Genomic DNA, 22362 nt, shown 5'->3' on the forward strand with positions numbered 1-22362 from the left:
AACATCTGAGAAACCCCTTCACTGAATGGAGAGCCGAGCCCCTGCTACTTGCTGTTCGCAAAGTTGGGGCCAGCTGCCTTATAGACCAGCTGCAATATAAGATTCTATCGGGAACTTAAAGGTTTCCACATTTGGGGTGCAAATGCGTCGCCTGAGCCAGTGCTGAAAGTTACTCTTTACTAAGACCAAATAAGCACACGTGTCAGGGACGACAGGCCCCTGGCTGGCCTGTGCAGTGGCAGAGCCAAGACGTGAACTCACCTGCTGGAAGGTGTGGCAGCACAGTGGGCCCCGTCAGAAGGGGTGTAGGTTGCCAATCTCTCCTGATCAGCCTGGGCGCCGTGGGCAGGCTGGTTGGGAGCAAGCGGTACCCCGCCTTCCTTCCCAGGAACCATTAGCTTTGGGGAAAAATGGAAAAGTAGGAGTGTCAGGCAGGAGGGGACACTCACGACCTAGCATGATGGCATCTGCTTCCAAGCTTTTCCATCACCAATGCTGCCACCCAGTGGGCAGGAAACCTTGGCTCTTTATCCTCTCTGGGACTCAGTTCCTAGACATGCATGGCAATGACTACAGAGCGAAAGAAAAGAGGGAGAAGACACTCGGGAAGCTCTTCTTTCCTTTCTTAAGTCTAAGAGGCCCCTTCCTCTCAGAGTCACCTTAGGCCTCCAAAGTCAGAGAGGAGCTTTGCTTTGGAACACTTAGCATAAAAGTGGTGTCTGCAAAGGCCCCTCAACTGCCTCAGGGAATGGGGGCGGGGAAGCACAGGAACCCCCAGGGTCCTCCCCATCTTTAAAGATACCTGATGAGTGTGTGTGGTGTTTAAGCCAGCAGCAAACACTACTGGATAAGCCAGGTCAGCGGATCCAACGCCCAGGGCAGCAGGCTGATAGGAAAGGCGAGAGCTCGAGAGCTAAGCAAGAGAAAAACAAAGAGGAGCGAAGGAAAGGAGGAGGATAAAGTAGGTAAAACCCTGGAGTACACTAATGACCAAGCTCAGTAGACAGGTAAGGAATGGACCCCAGCCCACATCCTCCCGGTACAGGGGCCTGAGGGAAGGGTTAAAGGCAGACCAGGCCATTACTTTATAGACGAAAAAATATACTTGGCTGCAGTGGGATTGAGGTTCCCAGCTCTGCAGCCATCCAAAGGCTTCAAATGAATCCCTTGTTCCCCTTTTCAAAGGGGCTCAGCTAACTGTTTCGGCTTCCAGCCCAGCACATCTGTGGAGCACAGGCCTGGGCAGAATCTGGAGCCAAATCATCGGTTTTTCCCAGGTCATTCTATTTTCTCCTTTGTCCCTGACGTCCCTTTGAAACAGAAAGCGTCTTCTCTAATCACACCCTCCATCACCACTGAGTATGGGAGGGTTCCTACTTCTGTTGAAAAAAAAAGAAAACCACTCTTGGATTGTTTATTTGGAAATAAGATAGAAATAACTCCAAGTATTTTTCAATGGTAGGAGGAGGGGCAAATGAAAAGTCCTATTTTGGGCTGCTTTGCTATGGCTATGTCCTGTTAAAAATCAATTACCAAGCCTCAAAACAACCACAGGACACTTGGGGACATTTAAATAGCTATACCCTGTCCTTTACTTTATTGACAATTTTTAAACAACAAAAAAATGCCATCTGATTTATCCCCTTCTTCCCAGTATGGACTCACTTGATGGGAAAAGGCCAGTCCTGCCATGGGGACCCTCAGGGTATCCGTCACCACAGGAGTAGGGGTCTGAAAATGTGCCTTTGTGACAGTAAACACACACTGTGCACAGATACAAACAGAGACAGGAGAAAGAAGAAAAAAGAAAAGGGACTTGAGAAAGAAGTGAAAAAAACTCCGAAGGGGCAGTAGCAATAGAGGCTAAAATGCACAATGGAAGTCAGGCATGAAGCAGGGAGAAAGCTGCATGGCTGCTTTCCCAAAAGGACAACTTGGCAGGGTCTGAAGAGATGTTTATCCCAGGGTGCTCCATCACATGCGTGTGTCCCTGAGGAGCAGGTGGGAAACAAAGCTGAGTCAAGCTGGAATGACTTGGCAAAACAGGGAAACCTGAACCAAGATTAGTCTGTCTTTAGTCAAGAGGATGGGAGGACATTAGAGAAAGGCTTCCAACAGGAATGGCCCGAGAGCAGGCACAGGTGTGCTCAGGATGAATGGGGACGCTGAGATTAAAATGTCAGAGTGGGGGCCGGCCTGGCCTGGTGGCTCATGTGGTTGGAGTGCCACACTCCTAATGCCAAGGTTGCCGGTTCAATTCCCACATGAGCCAGTGAGCTGCGCCCTCTATAGCTAAGATTGTGAACAATGGCTGTCCCTGGAGCTGGGCTGCTGTGTGCTGTCGTGGGCTGTTGTGTGCTATCGTGTGCTGCCAGGAGTGGCCGGCGGCAGCCATCCGTGAGCAGCCGGCAACAGGCGAGAGCTGCCGTGAGTGGCCGACCGACTGCCTCAGCTGGGGGGAGCACAAGGCTCATAATACCAGTGTGGGCCAGGGAGCTGTGTCCTACACAACTAGACTGAGAAACGACGACAGCTTGAACCGGTGGGGGGTAAGCATAAGAAGGGGGAAAAAAGAGAAGTTAGAGTGAAGGCCTTTTCCTGGGGACTCAGAATATTCAGGGACAGGTTTAGATAGTTGACATTTATTGGCTGGAACTTTGAAATACTCAGGTACCTAGATGCACACTTTATCATTCCAGGGAAGATGAGTGGGGGTGTACGTAGGCATAGGGCTGAGTGTGCGCATGCGTGCATGTATTTGTGTGTTTTCTTACAGTCTCTGATGGTGCAGGAGAACTTGATGGAGTAAAAGCTGGGGCACTTTCAAAACTCCTATGACTTCAAAGCTAATTACGGGCATGATGATTATTTTGGGTCTTGCTGTTCCACCTTTAGTAAGTCTCACCAATTACTGATTAGTGCTTAGAATTGGAGGTCGGACCTTAAGTCACAGTACCAGGTTCAGGGTCACAACTATTTCTTGACTCAACTCTGTGCCCAAATGACACAATGACCCTGATTATGTTGGCAAAACAAACATCACATTAACGTATATTTACTGGAATCTAGCAAAAGCTCAAATAGAAGTTGTTGAACAATTATGCAATTCCCTAGGTTAAACCAAAGAAACTATTTCAGGTGTTACAGGAATGAGATGACCTGATGGCCAATGATTTTCTCTCTCTGTTCAAAATGAATATTTCTGCACCAGACTGTAGCAGCTTTGAATAGAGGTGCTCAGGGACAGGGACAGGGCTCACCCACGGGGTGTTTGATAGGATCTTGGTGTGATCTACTTTGAAACTGTGACAAGACACAGTAGGCAACTGATACCATGAAAAAGATAGGCTCTTCTTACACAGGCTGACAAACTTATGCAAACATCAGGTTCAGAAACAACTTAGCTTCCCTTCACTTTTGGAGTTGGGTCAAATTTCCACTGTATCAATGAAAGAGACAAATTGATTTGTTAAGGCCCAGCTTCACCATCCCTTGTATCTCCCAAGTCACATCCTTATTGTTCATGAATTTATTACTTGTAAAACAAAACCATTTAATGAACATTAAACTTGACATATTCACATTTTGATCATTTAAAAATTAATTTACTCTAACTCATGTGCTCCCACTATTAACAAGGTGGGCTTTCCCCACAATTTTTGGTCAGTACTGCTCTGTCAGTAAGTGTACCAGAAGCTACCCTCCCAGAGCCTATGTATATTTGTGGGGGGAGGGGAACAATCCCCACACCCCCAAAGCAAACCGTATTGGTGACTTTACAACAAAAATCTCTTTAACTAAATTCGGACAATAGAAATAAAGTATCCGTGGATTTTGTAATGTCCTCCATACACATTAAGTTAGCTTTTGTGCCTAAGTTCTTATACTCTTGAAACACATTAGCACCATAATTTTAATCCAGTATCTCCTAATAACCCAGGATGGAATAAATTTAAATATTTTCTTAATTTAAAAAACATAGAAGAGAAAAACCGGTGGATAGCTAATTTATTTGCTGGGTCCCAAAATAAGACGGTGAAAGGGGATAATCTGGGGCTAGTTTAAAGGAAAGCAGAACTGAGCTGGCCTAGAAGAAACTGTCTCACGTGAAAGTCAAAGAAGAGGTTATAGTGGAGATGACGGGCAGGAACAGCAGGAATCTGTGGGCAATGAGGCAGAAGGTGAATGGTTCAGGGTGGAAGGGGAGAAATGCACCCCGATATCCAGTCAGCTGGCAGAAATGATTCCTCAGCCGAAGCAGTCTCAGTACCACGTACATCATACAACAAGGCCACAGACAGTTCCTCTAGGGAAGCTGAGAACTTGCTTGGAGTCTATGTTTTAATGAAAATCAGTCTGACACTGAAGATGGACTCAAGTAGAAAAATTAATGGTTAAAAATGTCCACATAGGGCTGGCCTGGTGGCTCAGGTGGTTGGAGCGCCGCCAGTTTGATTCCCACATGGGCCAGTGAGCTGCGTCCTTTACAGCTAAGATTGTGAACAGCTTTCTCTGGAGCTGGGCTGCCCTGAGCAGCCGGAGGTCGGCGTAAGCTGCTGCATGCTGCAGCGGGCTGCCGCGAGCTACCGTGTGCTGCCGTGGGCTACCATGTGCTGCCACAAGCGGCCGGCGGCCAGCATGAGTGGCTGGCAGCTGGCGAGAGCCGCCGTGAGCAACCGACCGATGACCGGCAGCCGAGTGCTTGGGGGATAAGGGGCATGGCTCATAATACCAGCATGGGCTAGGGAGCTGTAGGAGCTGTGTCCTATACAACTAGACTGAGAAACAATAGCTTGAACCGGAGTGGGGGACGCAGGAGCGGGGGAAGGCAGAAGAAGGGGAGGGGAAAAAAAATGTCCAGATAGAGAATGCAGATAGGCAGAAATCGGTGTCAACTGTTAAGAAAAACTGCACTGCTGGTTTCTTACTGGCATTTTATGCTAAATAATTATTGGCTCCTTTTGCACTTCTTCCTTTATCAGGAACCATATTTACCACTTTGAAAAAGAAGTAGCTACCAAATTAACAAGTGTAGGTCGGAGTAGCTCTCTGGTATGAGAACGCACATGCAATTCTGTGACTGATTTTCTAGGGAATTTTAAGATGTCCCCAGGAAGGCAAAGGTTACATGTAATCTTGTGGGTTAAGAATGTTTACCAATTAGAAACATTGCAATATTACCTGCTGGATAAGAAGGCTCTCCCTCAGGCCTCGAAAGAACCCCCCACAGAACAATCACCATCACTACCAAAAGAAACTATAAATTTTGACACTACTTCATAAGGCCCATATATGTACCAAATAACTACCACCACCCCAGAACCCGTTTCCCCCTACCTGGGATGGCGGGGAGGTGGAAAAAGAGGTGGTACACACTTCTTGAGAATCTTCCACAGAAGGATATGTTACGCCAGTGTCCTCACCAGTGGTTCTATAGTAAGAGGAAAAGAAATCATGAATTTTTATGGTGATGGCAGTCAATTCTAGAAAGGAACAAAGGAAGGTTAGATAAGGATGCAAGTTGTGACAACTGTTTCAGGCAGAGAGCTATGTTGAGTCCTTCATAATTTCAAACATTTCCAGAGAACAGCATCTAGAGTTTGACAATGGTTGTTTTTTTTAAAACCCAAACATCTTACCTGACATATCATTTGAGTATTTTCTTAAGCCTGGTCAGTGTTACGTCCAAAGAATTGTCAGCCACAGAATGCAGTGAAACAAAAGTCTAGACTCCAAAGACAAACCTATCCAACTCCACAAGTCCTTCCTGATACGCATCTACCCCCAGCTCTAGAGAACACTGCTTTCTGGGACCAAGGCTTAGAGATGTTTGATTCTGATGTATAAATGAATTGTGCCAATGGTAATCTGAAAACCATTTAATTTACAAAGCACATTCCATAAATTACTGCCACTCTTGTAGCCTCTAAGGAAAATCAAACCAAAAGTCAAGTCACTACTGTCAAGGTACAACATGTCCAAGAATTTTCTGAGACAATGTGTGTACCCCCAGTGCCGGTGTGCCTGAGAGGCAGCAGCAAGAAGGGAAGCTAGCCACTGTCTGTCTCTCTCTGTGGGGTCTCCATCACTGCCTCCTGCCCACCGGTGAGTGCTGATAAAGGTGTACAAGATGGATGCTTCTGCCTAGCTGCAGTTTGGGAAAGTGCCTTTCACATTCCTCACCTGTAATTACAAGGGTGCATGGGCGAGGAGCTGGGATAGGGACGGTCCACAAAGTGATCAATGATAATCCCCATGATAGGTGGGGTCCTCTCAAATTGCCTGTAATGCAATAAGCAGATTGCAATATTTGTTAGAGCGCCTTGCCAGCCCCCCGTGATCCTCAGAGGGCCCCTCACCGAATATCTAGTAGCTCGAACCACCAGAGCCTTAATTTAACTATTGCATCCCGAACTATAAACCACCATCTCTACATTGTTGGCTGTGGGACACTCAGTTTCTCCATCTGGAAACTGGGCTCTCTCTTGATTTTATATTTCAGAAGGGGACTGATTTCAGCAATGGCAAAGCTGAACTGTAAGCTTAGCCATGGAATTTGAGCCAAAAAAACTTTACTATCTCTGAAAGAGTCCTTTTGGATTCTAGTGCTCTTTCCTCACCTGGTGGACATGAATGCCAAGTTAATTCTGTAGGCACAAGAAAGAGTGATGGTGCCCACAGGGGTACCCACTGTCCCAACGCGAACTGTCTGGAAACCTAGAAGAGATACACAATTAGCTCTTTTTCCAAAGAATACCGACACTGTCCCCAGTCTGTCTTCCCTTAAATCATTCAGCCTATATAACTCTGGCATTATCCATTAAGCACCTTGAGTGCAGCAGTCTCAATTTCGTGTGTGTGCACACACGCTATATTTCTTTCAATTAATTCTATGTTGACCGAGTATTACCAGGGGAAACAGCATTCTATTTCCAGACAAAACTACCTACAAAGAGGTAAAACAATTGTTAATCCTAAACCTAAGCAAGTCCTAACCAACCCTGCCCAGAAGTGTCACTTGCCCAGTGAGACAGCACAGAGGCACTAGGACTTGGTCACACAAACACCTCAAATTTAGAAGTAACCGCATCTCACTCAGGCTCCCTCCCAAAACCAAGAATGGGAAGGGCCAGGGCCCTGCAGGCGATACTTCCAACCAAGCATCCTGGTTTTCTTGGTTTCTTTTCCAATTTTTCAAAACTGACGCTCATCAGAAACATTGCATATTTCCTAATTTCGTGGAAAATGAGGAAACAGTCAAGTGCACAAAGAGGCAGAAAGAACGCTGAGTTACTGGAATTTGGGGAAATATTCAGTCATTCCCTGGCATCTCTTTGGACTATCTACCTGTCTTTTCCTCACTCGTATCATGCACATTAGAATCACAAGTTGCATATTATATTACAGGCGGCACCCAGCCCATCCTTGCAGTCAGGAGCGCTCTTAACTTTACAAACAGTTTTCAACCTTGGTACATACCTTCTCCTAAGCCATTCAGCTGAACTTCCCCAAAATATATCCTGTAGGGAGGAAAGAAAATGAAATGTTGCCTGACTCTTTATTCTAAGGGCCTCTATAGCCAAAACACCTAGAAACAAAATAAACAAAACAAAGCCTTCTTTTCTTATCTGCATGAACACCTCTCCCAATGGGGGCAATAATGATACTACTTCGATTAAGCTGCAGGCAAGGAGTGTATATGGAGATGACTGGTTAAAAAATGAGGAAAATAAGTGGAAACTGCTATTTAAGGTTCTCCTTCCCACTCCTGCAATGTGTTTTTAAAGTATACCTACCAGGAAATAAAGAATATATGAATAAAATTGGCAAATAGATCTGGGACTACAATTAAAAAGTACTAGTTTTCTTTTAATTGAAGTATTATTGAGATACAATATTAGTTTCAGGTGTACAACATAATGATTCAATTACATATATATATATATATAAATATAGTGAAGTGATCACCACAATAAGTCTAGTTAACATCTATCACCATACAGAGTTAAAGAATTTTTTTTCTTATGATGAGAACTTTTAAGATCTACTCTTTTAGCAATTTTCAAATATGCAACAGAACGTACTAGATTTTGAAGAGTGGTCTTCAATTAAGGGGAGCTCTGTGTTTGTCACAAGTCATTCCAAAGTAAACTGGTTAAGCAACTAGAACATCTTTTATACCACAGAAAAATTAGGTAAGACTCTTTGGAAAACATAAAAACATAAACATAGCAGAATCTTTCCATGAATCTCCCTCAGAAGGCCAGTCTATATTAGCTAAAAATCTGAATTACAAAACACTTAAAATGTATTTTTATATTTTTTCAAGTAATATTGCTAAAAATTAAACACATGCATGGATTTGTTCAATAAAAACAGCTCCAACAATGTACGAAGCCTTACAGTTAGGTGTTAGGGACGAGATAAGGGTAAGTTAGGGAGGAGAGTCAGGATAAACCTGAATCCTAGGTCTCACAGATTATAGCCTGGACAAAAGAAATGTACATAAATATCTGAAATACATGCACAAAGTAACAGACACCATAAAGCAGGAGTTAGCAAGCTTTTGTTAAAAGGATTAAATAGTAAATGTTTTAGGCTAGAGGGCCATACAATCCGTGGCAACTGCTTATCTTCGTTATTGTCTTGCAAAAGTAGCCAATGACACCACGTAAACTAATGGAATGGCTATGTTCTAAAATAACCATAAAAACAGGCAGATGGTCTGCTGGCCAGTGTGCTGACTCCTGCCACAAACACGGGAAAGATGTTAATGAAGTACTGCCAAAGAGATTTTGCTAGATACCCTCAAATCTCACTAAAAGCTCACTATAATATGAATGTTGGTACAGTACTTAAAATAACCTAATCATGCTACACTGTCCAAAAATTAATTCCAGGATACATGAAGAACACCTCAATGCCGGTTAGACAATATGCAAAGCGATGAGGCTGACGCATGCAGCAAGCAAGCAGCCATGTTGTTTACCTGTACAATATGACATATTCATGCCCTTGTTTTCTGGAGAGTCTGTAAGCTGGTGTCACCCTAGTTATAGCCAGGAGAGACTTCAGCAGCAGCGACAGCCTGTTGTACACCGTGTAGGAAACTTTGATTTCTTTATCACACCTGCGGAGCACACAGACACAATCAGTTCTCCTATTCAACTAATGCAAAACAAAGAACAGAAATGCAGAGGATATAGAGCTATTATTTTCCATCTACTGACTAAGATTAATTTGTTAGCATTATTCATAACTTCTGATACAGAGGGAGATAAAGCACCAAAAGGCACCCAATATATTTTTTCTAGCTTTGAAGCAGTTATCTTTCTAAAGATCTTTCTAAAGATCTTTGAAGCAATTATCTTACTAAAGTAACACACATAGAAACAGTAATTCAATGTTGCAATTATATTATTGAAGGTGCAAACATAATTTCAATGTATTATTTTATGAGCTGTCTATTTCTATACAAGAAATCTGGAGGAAAGTCTGTTTGGTACTAAAATTTTGGACTATAACCTGGCAATTGCTGACTACTTTTTAAAAAATGCCCACACTACATATACTTATTACTAAAATTTTTCTTTTGATGTGTTGCTATTTCCTCAATTTTCCTATATGTATACTCTTCTTGAAAACTGAAACTTTACGCAGGAAGTAAGTTAATCTGCCTTGAAAAAAGAAAATGGAGGAGAGAAATAACATGCATTTCCAATCCATGACCAAACAGTGTGTGAAAAGGAATAGTGAGGGGAAATCTTATTGGATGTCTGCCACACAGAAAAGAGACAAAATAGAGTAGTCATGTTACAAGAGCTCCCAAAGGATTTAATCAGAGAACTAGCTGTACTGTGGGAAAACAACAAACCCTTTTCAGCTTTCTCTCTGCTCCTTTCCCTGTGGTATCTGAGTCTCTCTGGACTGACACTCCCTCTGAAGGTCATCTCTGTGCCTGGGCTGGAAGCCAAGCATGAAGCAAATTGTAGCAAAGACCTCTTGGTTTTAAGTGGTCAGAACACTCTCCATGACTGAAACAAAGCCCTGCTTTTCACACGAAATCATCTGCTTTATCCTCAGCTACCACAACCAAGGATCCTAAGACAGAGTACTTACTTTTCATTCATTTCAAGACACCAAATTTCTAGCTCCATGGAATCTCCCTGTAGATGGTACAAATGAAAGATATTTCAGTTTTTTTCCATCGTCTTTTTTCTTATTACTAAGTCATTAGAATGACTATACAGTCATTCTAATAAAATATATTAGAAAGTATAAATAAGCAAAAAGATAACAATTTTTTTTTTTAACATCAGATGGGTAACGCACCAATGTCGTAACAAGGTTTGAGGGAGGCACTAAAGATGCCAATTTATAACCCAATTATCCACTTTTCTAAATAAAAGTGAGATTATACTATATATACTATTTTTATCACTTAGTTTTTTTAACTAATAAATACAACATGGAATTTTCCTTATAATTAAAAATTCTCCATTACTTTGAAAGGTTGCATATTATTCTACCATATGGCCATAATTTCATCCAGTGCCCCTGTACTTGGACATACAGGTTGTTCCTAAATTTTCACTACTACAAACATTGTCTTAACAGCCTTGAGACTAAAACTTTGCACGTACCTTAAGGCAAATTTCCAGAATTAGAATTCTTAGATCCAAGAGTATTCATGCTTCTAAGACTTTTGCTATGGATATCCAAATTACTTTTCGGAAAGGCCTATACTTCCAATGATGGAGAGAGCCTTTCCCTCCAATTCTACAAGGGGTATTTTTAGGTGACAACCACAATTAAAGAATACCTTAACAATCTCCTTACTTAAAAATCTTTTTAGCTGTCTGATGTCTTCAGCCAAACTATTCAGTCTTTCTCTGTGTTACTCTGAACAGACTTAGTCTACTGGGTGGGAAAGAAAAAGAAAAGACTAAAGCCAGAATCCCTCAACCCTGTAACACTCCAATGTGTCACTTAGTGAGAACAGTCACATACTTTTGAACACAAGTAACCTTTTTATTAATCAGTTGGACAGGGCTATTCTTTTAGGTTTGGGAGGAAGCTTGGTTAGTTTGTGGAATAGAGAACTTTTACTTGTTCTAAATCAAATTTAAATATGTATCCTTAATATATAGCCTTCTCATCATACTATCATTTCTGAATGTTATGATGAATTTTGAATTTCCCCCCCCAAAAATCAGGGGATGACTGGATAGTGGGAAGTATCCCAGACAAGTTGGTATGGTTTCTCTAGGGCAATCAGAACAGTGTATAGTCAGATTTCACAGATATGTGGGAGACGAAAGAGTTCTTCTAAGGATTCCTTTTGGACTCCCTATAGCTCACTCCCTAAGGAAAATAATATATAGTATAAACTGGTAATTCGATAAAGAAGAATAGGAAGTTTTGTTTTATTTGATGCTGTGATTTCCACTGAGTAAGTAGGGGCATTACTCATTCAAAAAAAATTCATTGAGAGCCTACTATGTGCCAGCCCCGGCATTGTGTTAGGCACAGAGATGATTATTTATTTCCTGGCTCATTTCAAAAAGAATTTGAAGAACTACAAAGATAAATAAGATGTGGCATAGCTGTTGACCTCCAAAATAAAAGTGTAAAGTATGAACAGAAATATATAATGATGGCCTACTATATGTGATTATTAGCCACTTTACAAATAAGGATTACATAAGAAAATATTGTAGCCCTGCGAGACGAGAAGTATTGTGTTAGTCTGGTGATGTTGCTGAGGGTGGGGTTAAGTAATTTGGCCAAAGTTACTCATCTCGGACCTGAACTTGAGTCTGTGAAGCTCCAGACTCCATCTGCCTTTCATTATACTGTGCAGCCTCACAGTCTTGTAGTGGAACTAGATTAATAAACATACAAGTAACAATACTTGCCTCAATCCTAACGTGGATAAGGTGAACACGAAATTAATTAATCTATTTATTCATGTATTTTAAGTGTGTTTTTCCAGGACCCATCAACTCTAATTCAAGTAGTTGTTTCAATCTAGTTGTGGAGGGCGCAGCTCGCAGTGGCCCTTGTGGGGATCGAACCGGCAACCTTGTTGTTAAGAGCACCGTGCTCTAACCAGCTGAGCTAACCGGCTGCCCCTCCCAAATTTTTTTTAAATCACAATACAGGAAGTTATACTCTAGAAACAAATATAAACAAAGTACGTGAAAATCTAGAGAGAATAGTTACCTCTCCCTCTAGAAGGCGGAGATTTTTTAGAGCATGTGAGTCTTGGAGGGTGTTATATATAGGTATATATGCAGATGAGGGTGAAGAGCTTCTTCCAGGTGATTGGAAGAGTAAGTACAAAAACCACCACCTCTTTGGAGAATAACGAGAACTTCAGAGAGCGAAGGGGCAGAAATAGGGCTGAGTTGGAACCGGAGTGTAAAGAGCTTTGAATGCCAAGTTGAGACACCATCCTGGCCATAATCTTACCTCAGAAGTCTTGAGTGAGATCTCCACACACATAGATCTCCCGACGGCAGGCAGCTGCCCTGCCAGCGCTTTCTTTGCTTCATGTGTAACCTCTGGGATGTCTTTGATGGCTAAATTGAACTAGAAAACAAAAGGGACTTTGTGTTAAACATGCACATGGAACATTATGGGAACATAAAGTAGTTAGACTATATGTTGGGTCATATAGGCATTGCTTTGACTAATTAAGGACATTCATTCACTTCTTCTTTCCCCAGGAGAGATATTCTGCATCAAAGCCCCAAAATGCAGGTTGAAAATGCTAATGACCGATTTCAAAGATTAGGTAACGAGGTATTTTTGTTCTCTAAAGACTAAGCTTTTCACCTATCACCGCAGAAAGCCAAGAACCAAATAAACCTAGGACTAACATTCGATGAAGAACATACTTTCCAAGTGAATGGATCAAATGGAATTAGATATTTAATGTTATGATTTAGTAATACTATTGCTGCACTGTGATTCCTTGTGACAAACACCACAGTATATACCCCTTAGCAACGAATAGGAATTTTACCCAATCTGAACCCGTTGGGGATGAAGATGAACGAGTACAAATCTTCTCACCAAGTCGAGCCTGGACAATCACTTGAACAGTCTAAAAACAAACAAACAAACAAACAAATCAAAGATGAAAAGTCTCAAATTGATTTGGCTCCCACTCAGAATTAAAACCCTTCCAAAGGCAGGGTTAAAAAGATGCCAATGATCACAACTATACTTCAGGAACTTAAACCGTTCAAGAAAAGATAGAAGAAAAAAACCCACTACACAAAAAGAATACTGTAAATACTCCTGAGGACATAGTGTCGACCGATTAGAGGAATTACAGTTTTGGGGCTTGGAATCTGTAACGTTCTAACATGGCAGAAAGAAAGTTGCACACAGTGGCTCTGACTTTCATAAAGAAACAAGTCCAACCGTAGGCTTAAATATTCACTGTCATACACTTATGTAATCATAGTAGATTTAACCCAAGGATTCCAGAATTATTCATCTTTTGGCCCATCTGGCAGAAGTCTTCCAACTAATTTTACAACCAGAATCTACTGCATGGATTGTTCTTACATGGCAAATGTTTGAGTAGGAGTGATAGAGGTAGAAATGACTTTTAGATGAGGAAAATATAACTTCTAAAGCATTCAAAATTCCGTTTTAATCCCTCTTCACCCAGAATGGAACAATAAATGAAAGTCAGACATTTCCGAGTTAGTCGATGCTTAGGGAAAGATGCCCGAAATGCTGTGCGTTCCAGTCCACGGTCTTTGTTCCCACCCCAAGGGAACAGACTGTGCCAATAACCTGGCGTGATAGTTTGACATTTCTGCAAACAGCCTTGCAAAAAAAATTTTTTGAACAAGTAGCTGTGGAAAATTGGAAGCTGCTTTTTAGTTACACCCCCAGTACCACCCCCAAACTTCACAGTTTGGTTTACAACAGACAGAAGTATTCCTTAAAATGGGCAAGCTACAAGCTGTTATGCTATATTTCCAAAAAGGGAGAAGCACAGAAGTTATTTCTAACAGTTCTGGGCTCAAGAGAATGAATATATTACCTTGAGGGCAAAAAATTTAATGAACTTGTCCAGGTCCTTTCTGTCCTGGGAATTCAGATCAGTTTCCATTGCCTATAGGAATCTGAAACAGAAAAAAACAAAAAGCAAAAAACAAAAAAGCTGTAAAATGTGACTAATACCTTTTCAAAGGGATTGCTAGATCAAAATATACAGAGAAGATATTGTCTGCTAGCTGTATGAATAGTCATGTAGGAGGGGGGAAAACCCCCCCACCTAAAGATACCAAAATGAAAAATATTAGTGAAAAATATTACGGCACTACCTTTTGAGAAAAATAAATTCACACTAAGAGTTAAATTTAGGGATCTAAAAAAATGGATGAGGATAAGCCATTTTATCTGAATCTGAAACTTTGAGCTTTAAATATAACTTATTTATTTAAAAAAGTTGTATTACAGACACAGCATATTGAGAACTAAGTTTTAATAAGCCAAAAACTTTGTTAAAACATAAAATGAGTTAATTTACATTCCTTCGAAAGGCCACTAAATCAGTGTAACTTGGGGGTGGGGTATGGACCCCTTTTAAGAATCTAATGGCAAGACAAGCCCCTTTTTCCGAAAAATGCGCATACATAGAAACGTTTGGATATAATTTTGGGGGTTCATGGATTTCCACAAGCACATCATAACCCCCGCAGGGTGAAATGGTTTGAAATGGGGCTGGTATGAAGAAAACAGCATTTATCCAGATAGGAGCATGAACAACACAGAGCCAAATAAGTCTGGAACTATTAAGCATTCCTGTTTTCCAAAGGACTGTGTGTGGATGGGGGAGGATATGGCCGGCTGGGGCCAGACCACGCGAGTCTTGAGTGCAATGCTAGCGTGTCTGGTCCACCAGAAATGGCAGCCCCGGCAAGACCTTGGAGGAGAGGAAGTAACACAGAGTGCTAGTGTCATGAATGGTGCTTGAGAAACATAGATTTGCTGGCATGCTGCAGAACAGTTTTGAGTATGAAAAGCAGAGAAACCAATTAGGTCCTTGGCAATAATTCAGGCTTCTGGTCAAGGCTGAAAATCTAGTACAGACATGATTTGGAAATAGTATGGATGGGAGATAATTTAAAGGAAGAGCTGACAGGATTTAAGTTTAACAGGATTTCAGTTAACAAAAAACCAGAGGGAGAGCTAGCTTTAAGGAAAGGTGTACACAAAAGGAGAGCATTCAAATAGGAAATAATGCATATAAGTATTTAAAAAACCCAACACATTGTTCTTTATTGAGCTATAACTTACATGTTGTGAAATGCACAAATCTTAGGTATATAACTCAATATTTTTATACGTATACACCCTTATAACCACAATATAGATCAAGTTATAGAACATTTCCAATAATCTGTGAGGTTTCCTTAGTCAATATACCCACCAAAAGGTAATCATTATTCTGACCGCTATTGTCATAGATTAGTTTTGTCTGTTTTGAATTTCTTATAAATGGAATCAAATAGTATTAACTCTTTTGTGTGTAGCTTCTTTTATTCAACATTATGTATGTAAGGTTCATTTATAATACGACATGTAGCAGTTTATTCTTTTTCATGCTATGTAGCAGTCCATTTTACGAAAATACTACAATCTACCTATAAATTCTATTGTTGATAAACACTTGGGTTGTCGTCTGTTTTTAGCTGTTATATTCTTGCGTGAGTCTTTTGGTGGACATAAATACTCACTGCTATCAGACATAAAGCAGGGATATTAATGTTGGGTGACAGAGTATACATATGTTTAGCTTTACTAGACACTGTCAAATGGTTTTTCCAGAATCTGTACCAATATACACTCCCACCAGCAGGGTATGAAATTTCCAGCTGCAAAAAAAAAAAAAAAAAAGGAAAGTTCCAGTTGCTCCACATCTATACACCACTTAGAACTGCTACTTCTTTAATTTTAGCCATCCTGGTAGGGATTAGGCAGTATCTCACTTAATTTGCATTAAACAATTAATGATTAAATGATGACTGCATTTCCCCTTGCTAGCACCTTTTCACGTGTTTATTAGCTATTTGGATATCCTCTTTTGTGAAGTGCTAATTCAAGCCTGTTGTCCATTTAAAAAATTAAGTTGTATTTTTCTTACTGAATTGTAGGCGTTTTAAAAATATAGATAGTAAATATAGGCACTTCGTTGGATATGTACTGCAAATATCTTCTCCTGGTCTGTGCTTTGCCTTTCTTATGGACTCTGTTTCTTTTCATGAGAGTCTGAATATACTAATGGACAATGGCCAGACTACATTTATAAAAATAGAGCTCTGACCCACAACCTGCAGGAACCAGCCCAGGAAACCAACCTAATATCTCCACTAGCTAGTCCAAAAAGTCGGCCTACTACCGACAGTAACGAGCCAAGGAAGCCAGACTATCTCTTATCAACTAGGGCAGGAAGTCAAACAATAATCCTTGTAAAAACTGGCACCAAAATAATGAATAACTAGCAGCATCCTTAATTTTTGTCCCTGCTTCCAACTTAGGACCAACCAGAGAAAACCAAAAATGTACCCCAACCAATTCCATAGGATGCCCCCACTTGTAGCTAGGCCACCTGCAGCTTCCCCAGGCCAATAGCCCCAAATCAGAACATACCTGAAGCCTTCCCTTTTATCTCAAGTTTCTCACTGGTCTCCCTGCCTTCAAGTAAGTCTCTGCCATAAGCTCTGAACAAATAGCCTTTCTCATTTGGGTGGTCTTTGTTTATTTCCACGTTAAAAACAGCATTTTTTGAGGTATAACTGACAATAAATATATTGCAAGTGTAAGATTTGATAAGTTTTGACATGTGTTTATAACTGTAAAACCATCACCACAAAATAGCAAACACGCCCATTTCTCGCCAAAGTCTCCTCATGTTCTTTCGTCATCTCTCCCTCCAGCCCCTCCTCAGCTCCCCCATGCTTACACAACCTCCGATCTGCTTATCACTATGATTGCTACCTGCATTTTCTAGAGTCTTACAGAAATTAAATCATATAACACGTATGCTTTGTTTGACTTCTTTCACTCAGTATAATTATTTTGAGATTCATCCATGTTGTGTTCTTTGTCGATAGTTCATTTCTTTTTATTGCTGAGTAGTAGCCCCTAATGGAGTCCTTTGAAGATCAAAGGTTCTTGATTTTAATAAGTCCAATTCATTAATTTTTCCTTTGATGGTTAGCCCTTTTTTGTGTCCTAATAATTTTTTTGATCTCAAAGTCATGAAAATACATTTTCTCCTAGAAGCATTACTGTTTATCTTTCACATTTAGATTCATGACCATTGCAAATTAATTTCTATATGTGGTTTAAGTTTGGGGTGGAGGTTCATTATTTTTAGCCAGTTTTAATAGGCTGAATTAGAAACACCCGAAGACCTGTCTGAAAATGCCAAGTCTGAACTAATGGAAAAGGTAAGACTGAGGTTAAAGGAGACAGAAGTGGATATTCTAAAAAAGAAGACACAGTTAAAACTATAGCAGTAAACGAAATCACCAAGGAATAGAAAAAAGAAAATAACAAAGACCCTAGGGTAATATCTGCATAAAAGAATCATAAAGAGACATGCAAGAACTAATCATACAAATAGGAAGCAAAATGATTTCTGAGCAGTTTTCACTGAAATCGAAGGGAAACAAAACTTTCAAGATTGAAAGGATGGCCAAACAATATAAAGTTCTTGTGGAGGAGGCAAAACTTTACCATGGGGCTCTAACAAAAAGACAAACTAACAGGAGAAAAACAGCTTTGGAACATGTGCGGCACAAATCACACAGGAGAAACATTAAGTTCAATAACTCCTGTGGTGGCTTAGCACTGCACCTTATACAGGACTAGCCACCAAGAACAACACATCTGTAGGGAAAGGACAGGACAGAAGCAGTTCTAGGCATTAAGGGCCACAAACTGTGGGAAGGTCTGCATACGGGAGGAGCCTGATAGAGTAAGGTGTTTGTCGATTCCTTGATTCCTCGGGTGCCTTCCCTGCGCTAACAGGAGTCTGTCTCCAGTGAAAGGAGACTACATTCTGCCTTCACGCAGAAAGGGGGGGGAGTAGAGAGAGGTTTTCCTGCATTTGCTGCTGCTTAATTGCCTTCAGCTCAAAATAATTTTTATGTCAAAGAGGCATATTTTGGGGTGACATATTCTGCTTTTCTACATCCTCAAAAGGGGAGAAAAAGGCCACTGGATGTAGCGTTGTGTGCCCAATGACCTTTGAAAGGATGGTTTCTTAGAGTGGTAGTGAGGAAAGGACTCAGCTATTTCTGAGAAGTTAGACAGAAAAGGGCTCAGGCTGTTCTGTTAAAAGGCTTTTCCCATAGGACAGGGATATCTGAGTGAATTTATAGGGAGGGGGAAGAAACCAACGAAGGAGAAACGAAACACCTGTGAGAAGCAGCAGTAACTGTCAGAATAAGATACCACAGGGAGTCCAGCGTGATGGAGAACAGGTGAAAGCCTGAAGTGATCCAAATGATAAAGGACTTGCCTTTGGGGGCCTATCATTTGTATGTTGACAGCACTTAAAACATGTACTCCCCTCAGACCTTCCTAATTCTGGTTAAGAAGAACACCAACAAATGTTAAAAAATTAAAACGCCTTTTAGGGCTAAACAGCTCCCGGCTCTGCGGCAACGCTGCGAGGATCTGAGGTAAGAAGAGCGAGCGCGGGACTGTGACGCTCGTAGTTTATGCTCAAGTGGGGAATTGTGTTCCCCCCACCAGAGCGTCTACCAATGCAGACGTTATAGTGGCACAATGACTCCCGACTTCTTGGACCCCTGGAAACACTACAAGGATATGTCACTAGAATGTGATTGAGCCAAAAGGGGTGAGGTCTCCACTGGGGAAAAAGTTACCGCTCAGGCATACAGAGCTTCCCTTAGGGCCTAATTTATCATTTTTTACAGTATGTGTGAAACATGACATAAATGGAGCCATATTTAAATGGAGCTGGAGAAACCATTCCAAAGGAACTGCACTGTTCATCTTGCTCCTTGAAACTTTCAACTAGGTCAAACCTTTGGACTGAGCTAAATCACAATTGTTTTATAAACACTGTTTTTAAAGTCAGCAAAAAAGCTGACATACTAATCACAAGGATTGATTATCACGGACTTTCTATCTGGAGATAGAATCAGTAACCAATCATCTATAGCTAAGAGTGGCTCAGCCTGTCAGCACCAAGAGGAATTTTTTTTCTTCTTTTCATGTAATTATTCCTTTCCTTTTTCTCATAAAAACACTGCTTTCACCCTGTCATCAGGCCACAGTTTGGGTTTCTGCCAGAATCTGTGCTCCCTGAGTTGTAGTTCTTTGATCCCAAATAAACACGTTTCCTCTCGTTTCAGCTTTTTCACTTCAGGTTAACATAAAGTTTATCCTGTGGTTTGCTCTTTGCAGAATTCCTTCTTTGAGTGCTCCAAGGAATAATAAGGGAAATTTGGTACAAACATGAAAAAAGATCTACAATTGAATTCTTTGCTTTTTTCTGCCCTTTACTATACTAGCCAGTTACTAAATCCTTCAAACTCTTGCCTATACAAAATCCTTTATGTTTGCTGCATATTCATTTCAATAGATACTACCTTACCCGGGTCTCATTTCTTATTTGGAAGAGATTCACTTGGTTCGTTACTTTACCTTTGAAGGGGATCAGGGTGTGCCATCCCAAAATAAGCTGCTATGGCATAAAGATTATTTTAGGATGAAGACATTTGAGATTCAACAGATGTAGAAACCTTCTCGGAGCTTCCCTTATCTAACTAAAAGCAGAAACTTGTGAGAAATGAGGACGGCCACAAATTCCCATTACAGGTTGGCTTCTACTCCCAGAAGAGAGACCAAGAGAAAAACCCACCATAATTCCCTCTCTGGAGGAGTTTCACGGCCATGAAGATATACCTACATAAACTATTATTACCACAAACTTTCTTATCTACCATTTGTTCTCCTAAAGACCTACTTGTCTTTCCTAAAGAAACATATTTGTTCTTTCCATAAAAGCCTTTTCTCCCTGCTCCTTTCTCCTACTAAGTCAGGCATGTAAGTTCCAAATTCTAACCCATCTGTTGAGTAATTCATCACCGCGCAGTTCTGTGGTATACACTTTGCAGGCGTTAATAAGCTGTCTTTTCTCTTGCTAATCTGTCTTTTGCCAGTTTAATTTGAGGCCCCCTGCTACTGAACCTAAGAGGTTGTAAGTAAATTTCCCTCAGTAGCATCTTCTAGATTATATTGTAAGCCTCAGGCAAACTGCTCAAAGGCTAATCCTATTAAAGCAGTATACCATCATGTTGCTCCACTGCTCCAGAACTTTTGGCAAACAACTCAGTCTGTATTTCAAGACTCCATGAAAATTAGCAGGGAAAATAAGTGAAATGACTTTGAAAAGGTAATCAGAGGCTTGCTGGCACTTTCTGGTAAGATCTTGGTCACTGAAAATAGCAAATAATCCTGAACTAGGGTCTAGTCCGTGAAAGTACATGCTCAGGAAACTAATTTTATTAATTCAGTCAAGGTTTTAGGAACAACTTCAGTTATAAGAGACAGCTTTTAACCATAAATCCAATTCATTGAGAAATAAAACTGCCAAGTAGACAAATGAGAAGCAATCAACACACTGCCCTTCCTAAAAGGAGAGCATTGCAGGAAGCTAAAATCGCATCAACCCACTAGGAGCTTCATAGATCCTTCTCTACTCCAGGGGCAAGCAGGTTTGAATTTTGCCAAGAGTCTAGAGAGCCTTCTTGCCAGACAATGTATTTGACTTTCTTTTCTTTAGACTTGCAGACCACTGCCCCCGGTCACCAACATTTTATAATTGACAAAATGACGATGTACATTAAGCGTGGAGACCCCCGATGGCAGGGGTTTCAAGGCTACTATTCATCAGCTGCTAGAGGACTAAGCCCAAGTAGGGCTTTTTGGTTACCATTTAGTTCAAGTCAAGGCCATTTTACCTCTTAGCATTCTAGTCTCTCAGTGATGTCGCAGCAAATTCTGCAAGCTTTCACATTTCTTGTCCCTTTCTGGATCATATACTGAATATGTAAGTTCATCACAGCTACTGCTATGTTTCCCCAAAAATAAGACCGGGTCTTGTATTAAGGTTTGCTCTAAAAGACGCATTAGGGCTTATGCTCAGGGGATGTCATCCTGAAATATCATGCTAGGGCTTATGTTCCGGTTAGGTCTTATTTTCGGGGAAACACTGTTACTACCTTCTTTATTAAATTTTTTGCCCTAGGGACCTAACCCAATTACTATGTATAATCTCAGATATTATATTTACAAAAAATTCTATGTGGTTCCCACCCACATATATTTGATTAATTTTATTGTCACTTTTCCTAAAATGGTTTAAGTAGGTCAAAAAAACATTTATACATCATAATGCTTCCCACAAATATTGCTATCTCTTCAAGCTTCAACACCTATTTTCCCCGGACTCACTACTTGTAGCTTTTCTTGTTTAATAACCTCATTTAATCAAGACCTTTCTTCAAGACTTAAGACAATTAACAAAAAACAAAAATGGTTTACTGGGCCTTGAATAACAATTTCAATTTAACAACATTCCTTGCACATCATTTTCATTAATTCATAACAAATAAGTCTTTGAGGTTCCCAAGTGTTTAGAACATATAGACTTATACCATGTTAAAATGTTTTAAAACAATTATCTGAAAACATAATGGATAAAATGTGGTATGTACATACAATGGAATACTACTCAGCCTTGAAAAGGAAGGAAATTCTGACACATACTAGAATATGGATGAATCTTGAGGACATTATGCTAAGTGAAATAAGCCAGTCACAAAGAGACAAATACTGTATGATTCTACTTCTAAGAGGTACTTACAGAAGTCAAAATCATAGAGACGGAAAGTATAATGGTTGTTGCCAGGCATTGTGGGGAGGAGAAAATGGGGAGTTATTGTTTAATAAACCCTTTATAGTACTAGAGTTTCAGTTATACAAGATGAAAAGAGCTATGGGGATGCATGGTGGTGACGGCTGCACAGCAATGTGAATGTATGTAATACCACTGAACTGCACACTAAAAATGGTTAAGGTGGTAAACTTTGTTATTTGTATTTTAACACAACAACAAAAAGATAACATTAAACAAATTCTCCCATTGCCATGTAATGGATGTAGATAATCACCAATATCCAAATACCAGACAGAAGAGTACAACACTGCTCAAGGGCAAGTAAGATAATTAGCTAAGGTTAATTGGATACTAGATAGGCAAGTTCTCTAAATCTTTTACTTACTTTCACA

General features: G+C 40.6%; 1 protein-coding gene and 1 non-coding gene across 14 annotated transcripts in view; both read right to left on the reverse strand.

Moving 5' to 3' along the window:
- The window catches only part of ATG13 (autophagy related 13), a 40328-nt gene that overhangs the window by 7635 nt on the left and 10331 nt on the right, over positions 1-22362 (reverse strand). For 5 of the 13 annotated variants that reach the window (XM_033119884.1, XM_033119887.1, XM_033119889.1 and 2 more), the window contains 11 exons: positions 14069-14150; positions 13031-13111; positions 12475-12594; positions 10120-10166; positions 8990-9130; positions 7480-7520; positions 6621-6717; positions 6184-6282; positions 5338-5431; positions 803-913; positions 262-398 (listed from right to left, as the gene is read on the reverse strand). In XM_033119884.1, the coding sequence (XP_032975775.1) occupies positions 262-398; positions 803-913; positions 5338-5431; positions 6184-6282; positions 6621-6717; positions 7480-7520; positions 8990-9130; positions 10120-10166; positions 12475-12594; positions 13031-13111; positions 14069-14137 (1037 nt within the window). In that variant the 5' untranslated portion in view covers positions 14138-14150. Of the gene's footprint in view, positions 1-261; positions 399-802; positions 914-1665; positions 1765-5337; positions 5432-6183; positions 6283-6620; positions 6718-7479; positions 7521-8989; positions 9131-10119; positions 10167-12474; positions 12595-13030; positions 13112-14068; positions 14151-22362 lie in introns of all 13 variants that reach the window. The other 8 variants (XM_033119880.1, XM_033119881.1, XM_033119883.1 and 5 more) reach the window with 2 other exon arrangements.
- On the reverse strand, positions 10314-10415 carry LOC117031388 (small nucleolar RNA U13). Its single transcript, XR_004424532.1, has one exon. It is a non-coding gene; the product is annotated as a small nucleolar RNA U13 (small nucleolar RNA).

Source organism: Rhinolophus ferrumequinum, chromosome 11 (genome assembly GCF_004115265.2).
Source record: "Rhinolophus ferrumequinum isolate MPI-CBG mRhiFer1 chromosome 11, mRhiFer1_v1.p, whole genome shotgun sequence".
Lineage (NCBI taxonomy): Eukaryota > Metazoa > Chordata > Mammalia > Chiroptera > Rhinolophidae > Rhinolophus > Rhinolophus ferrumequinum.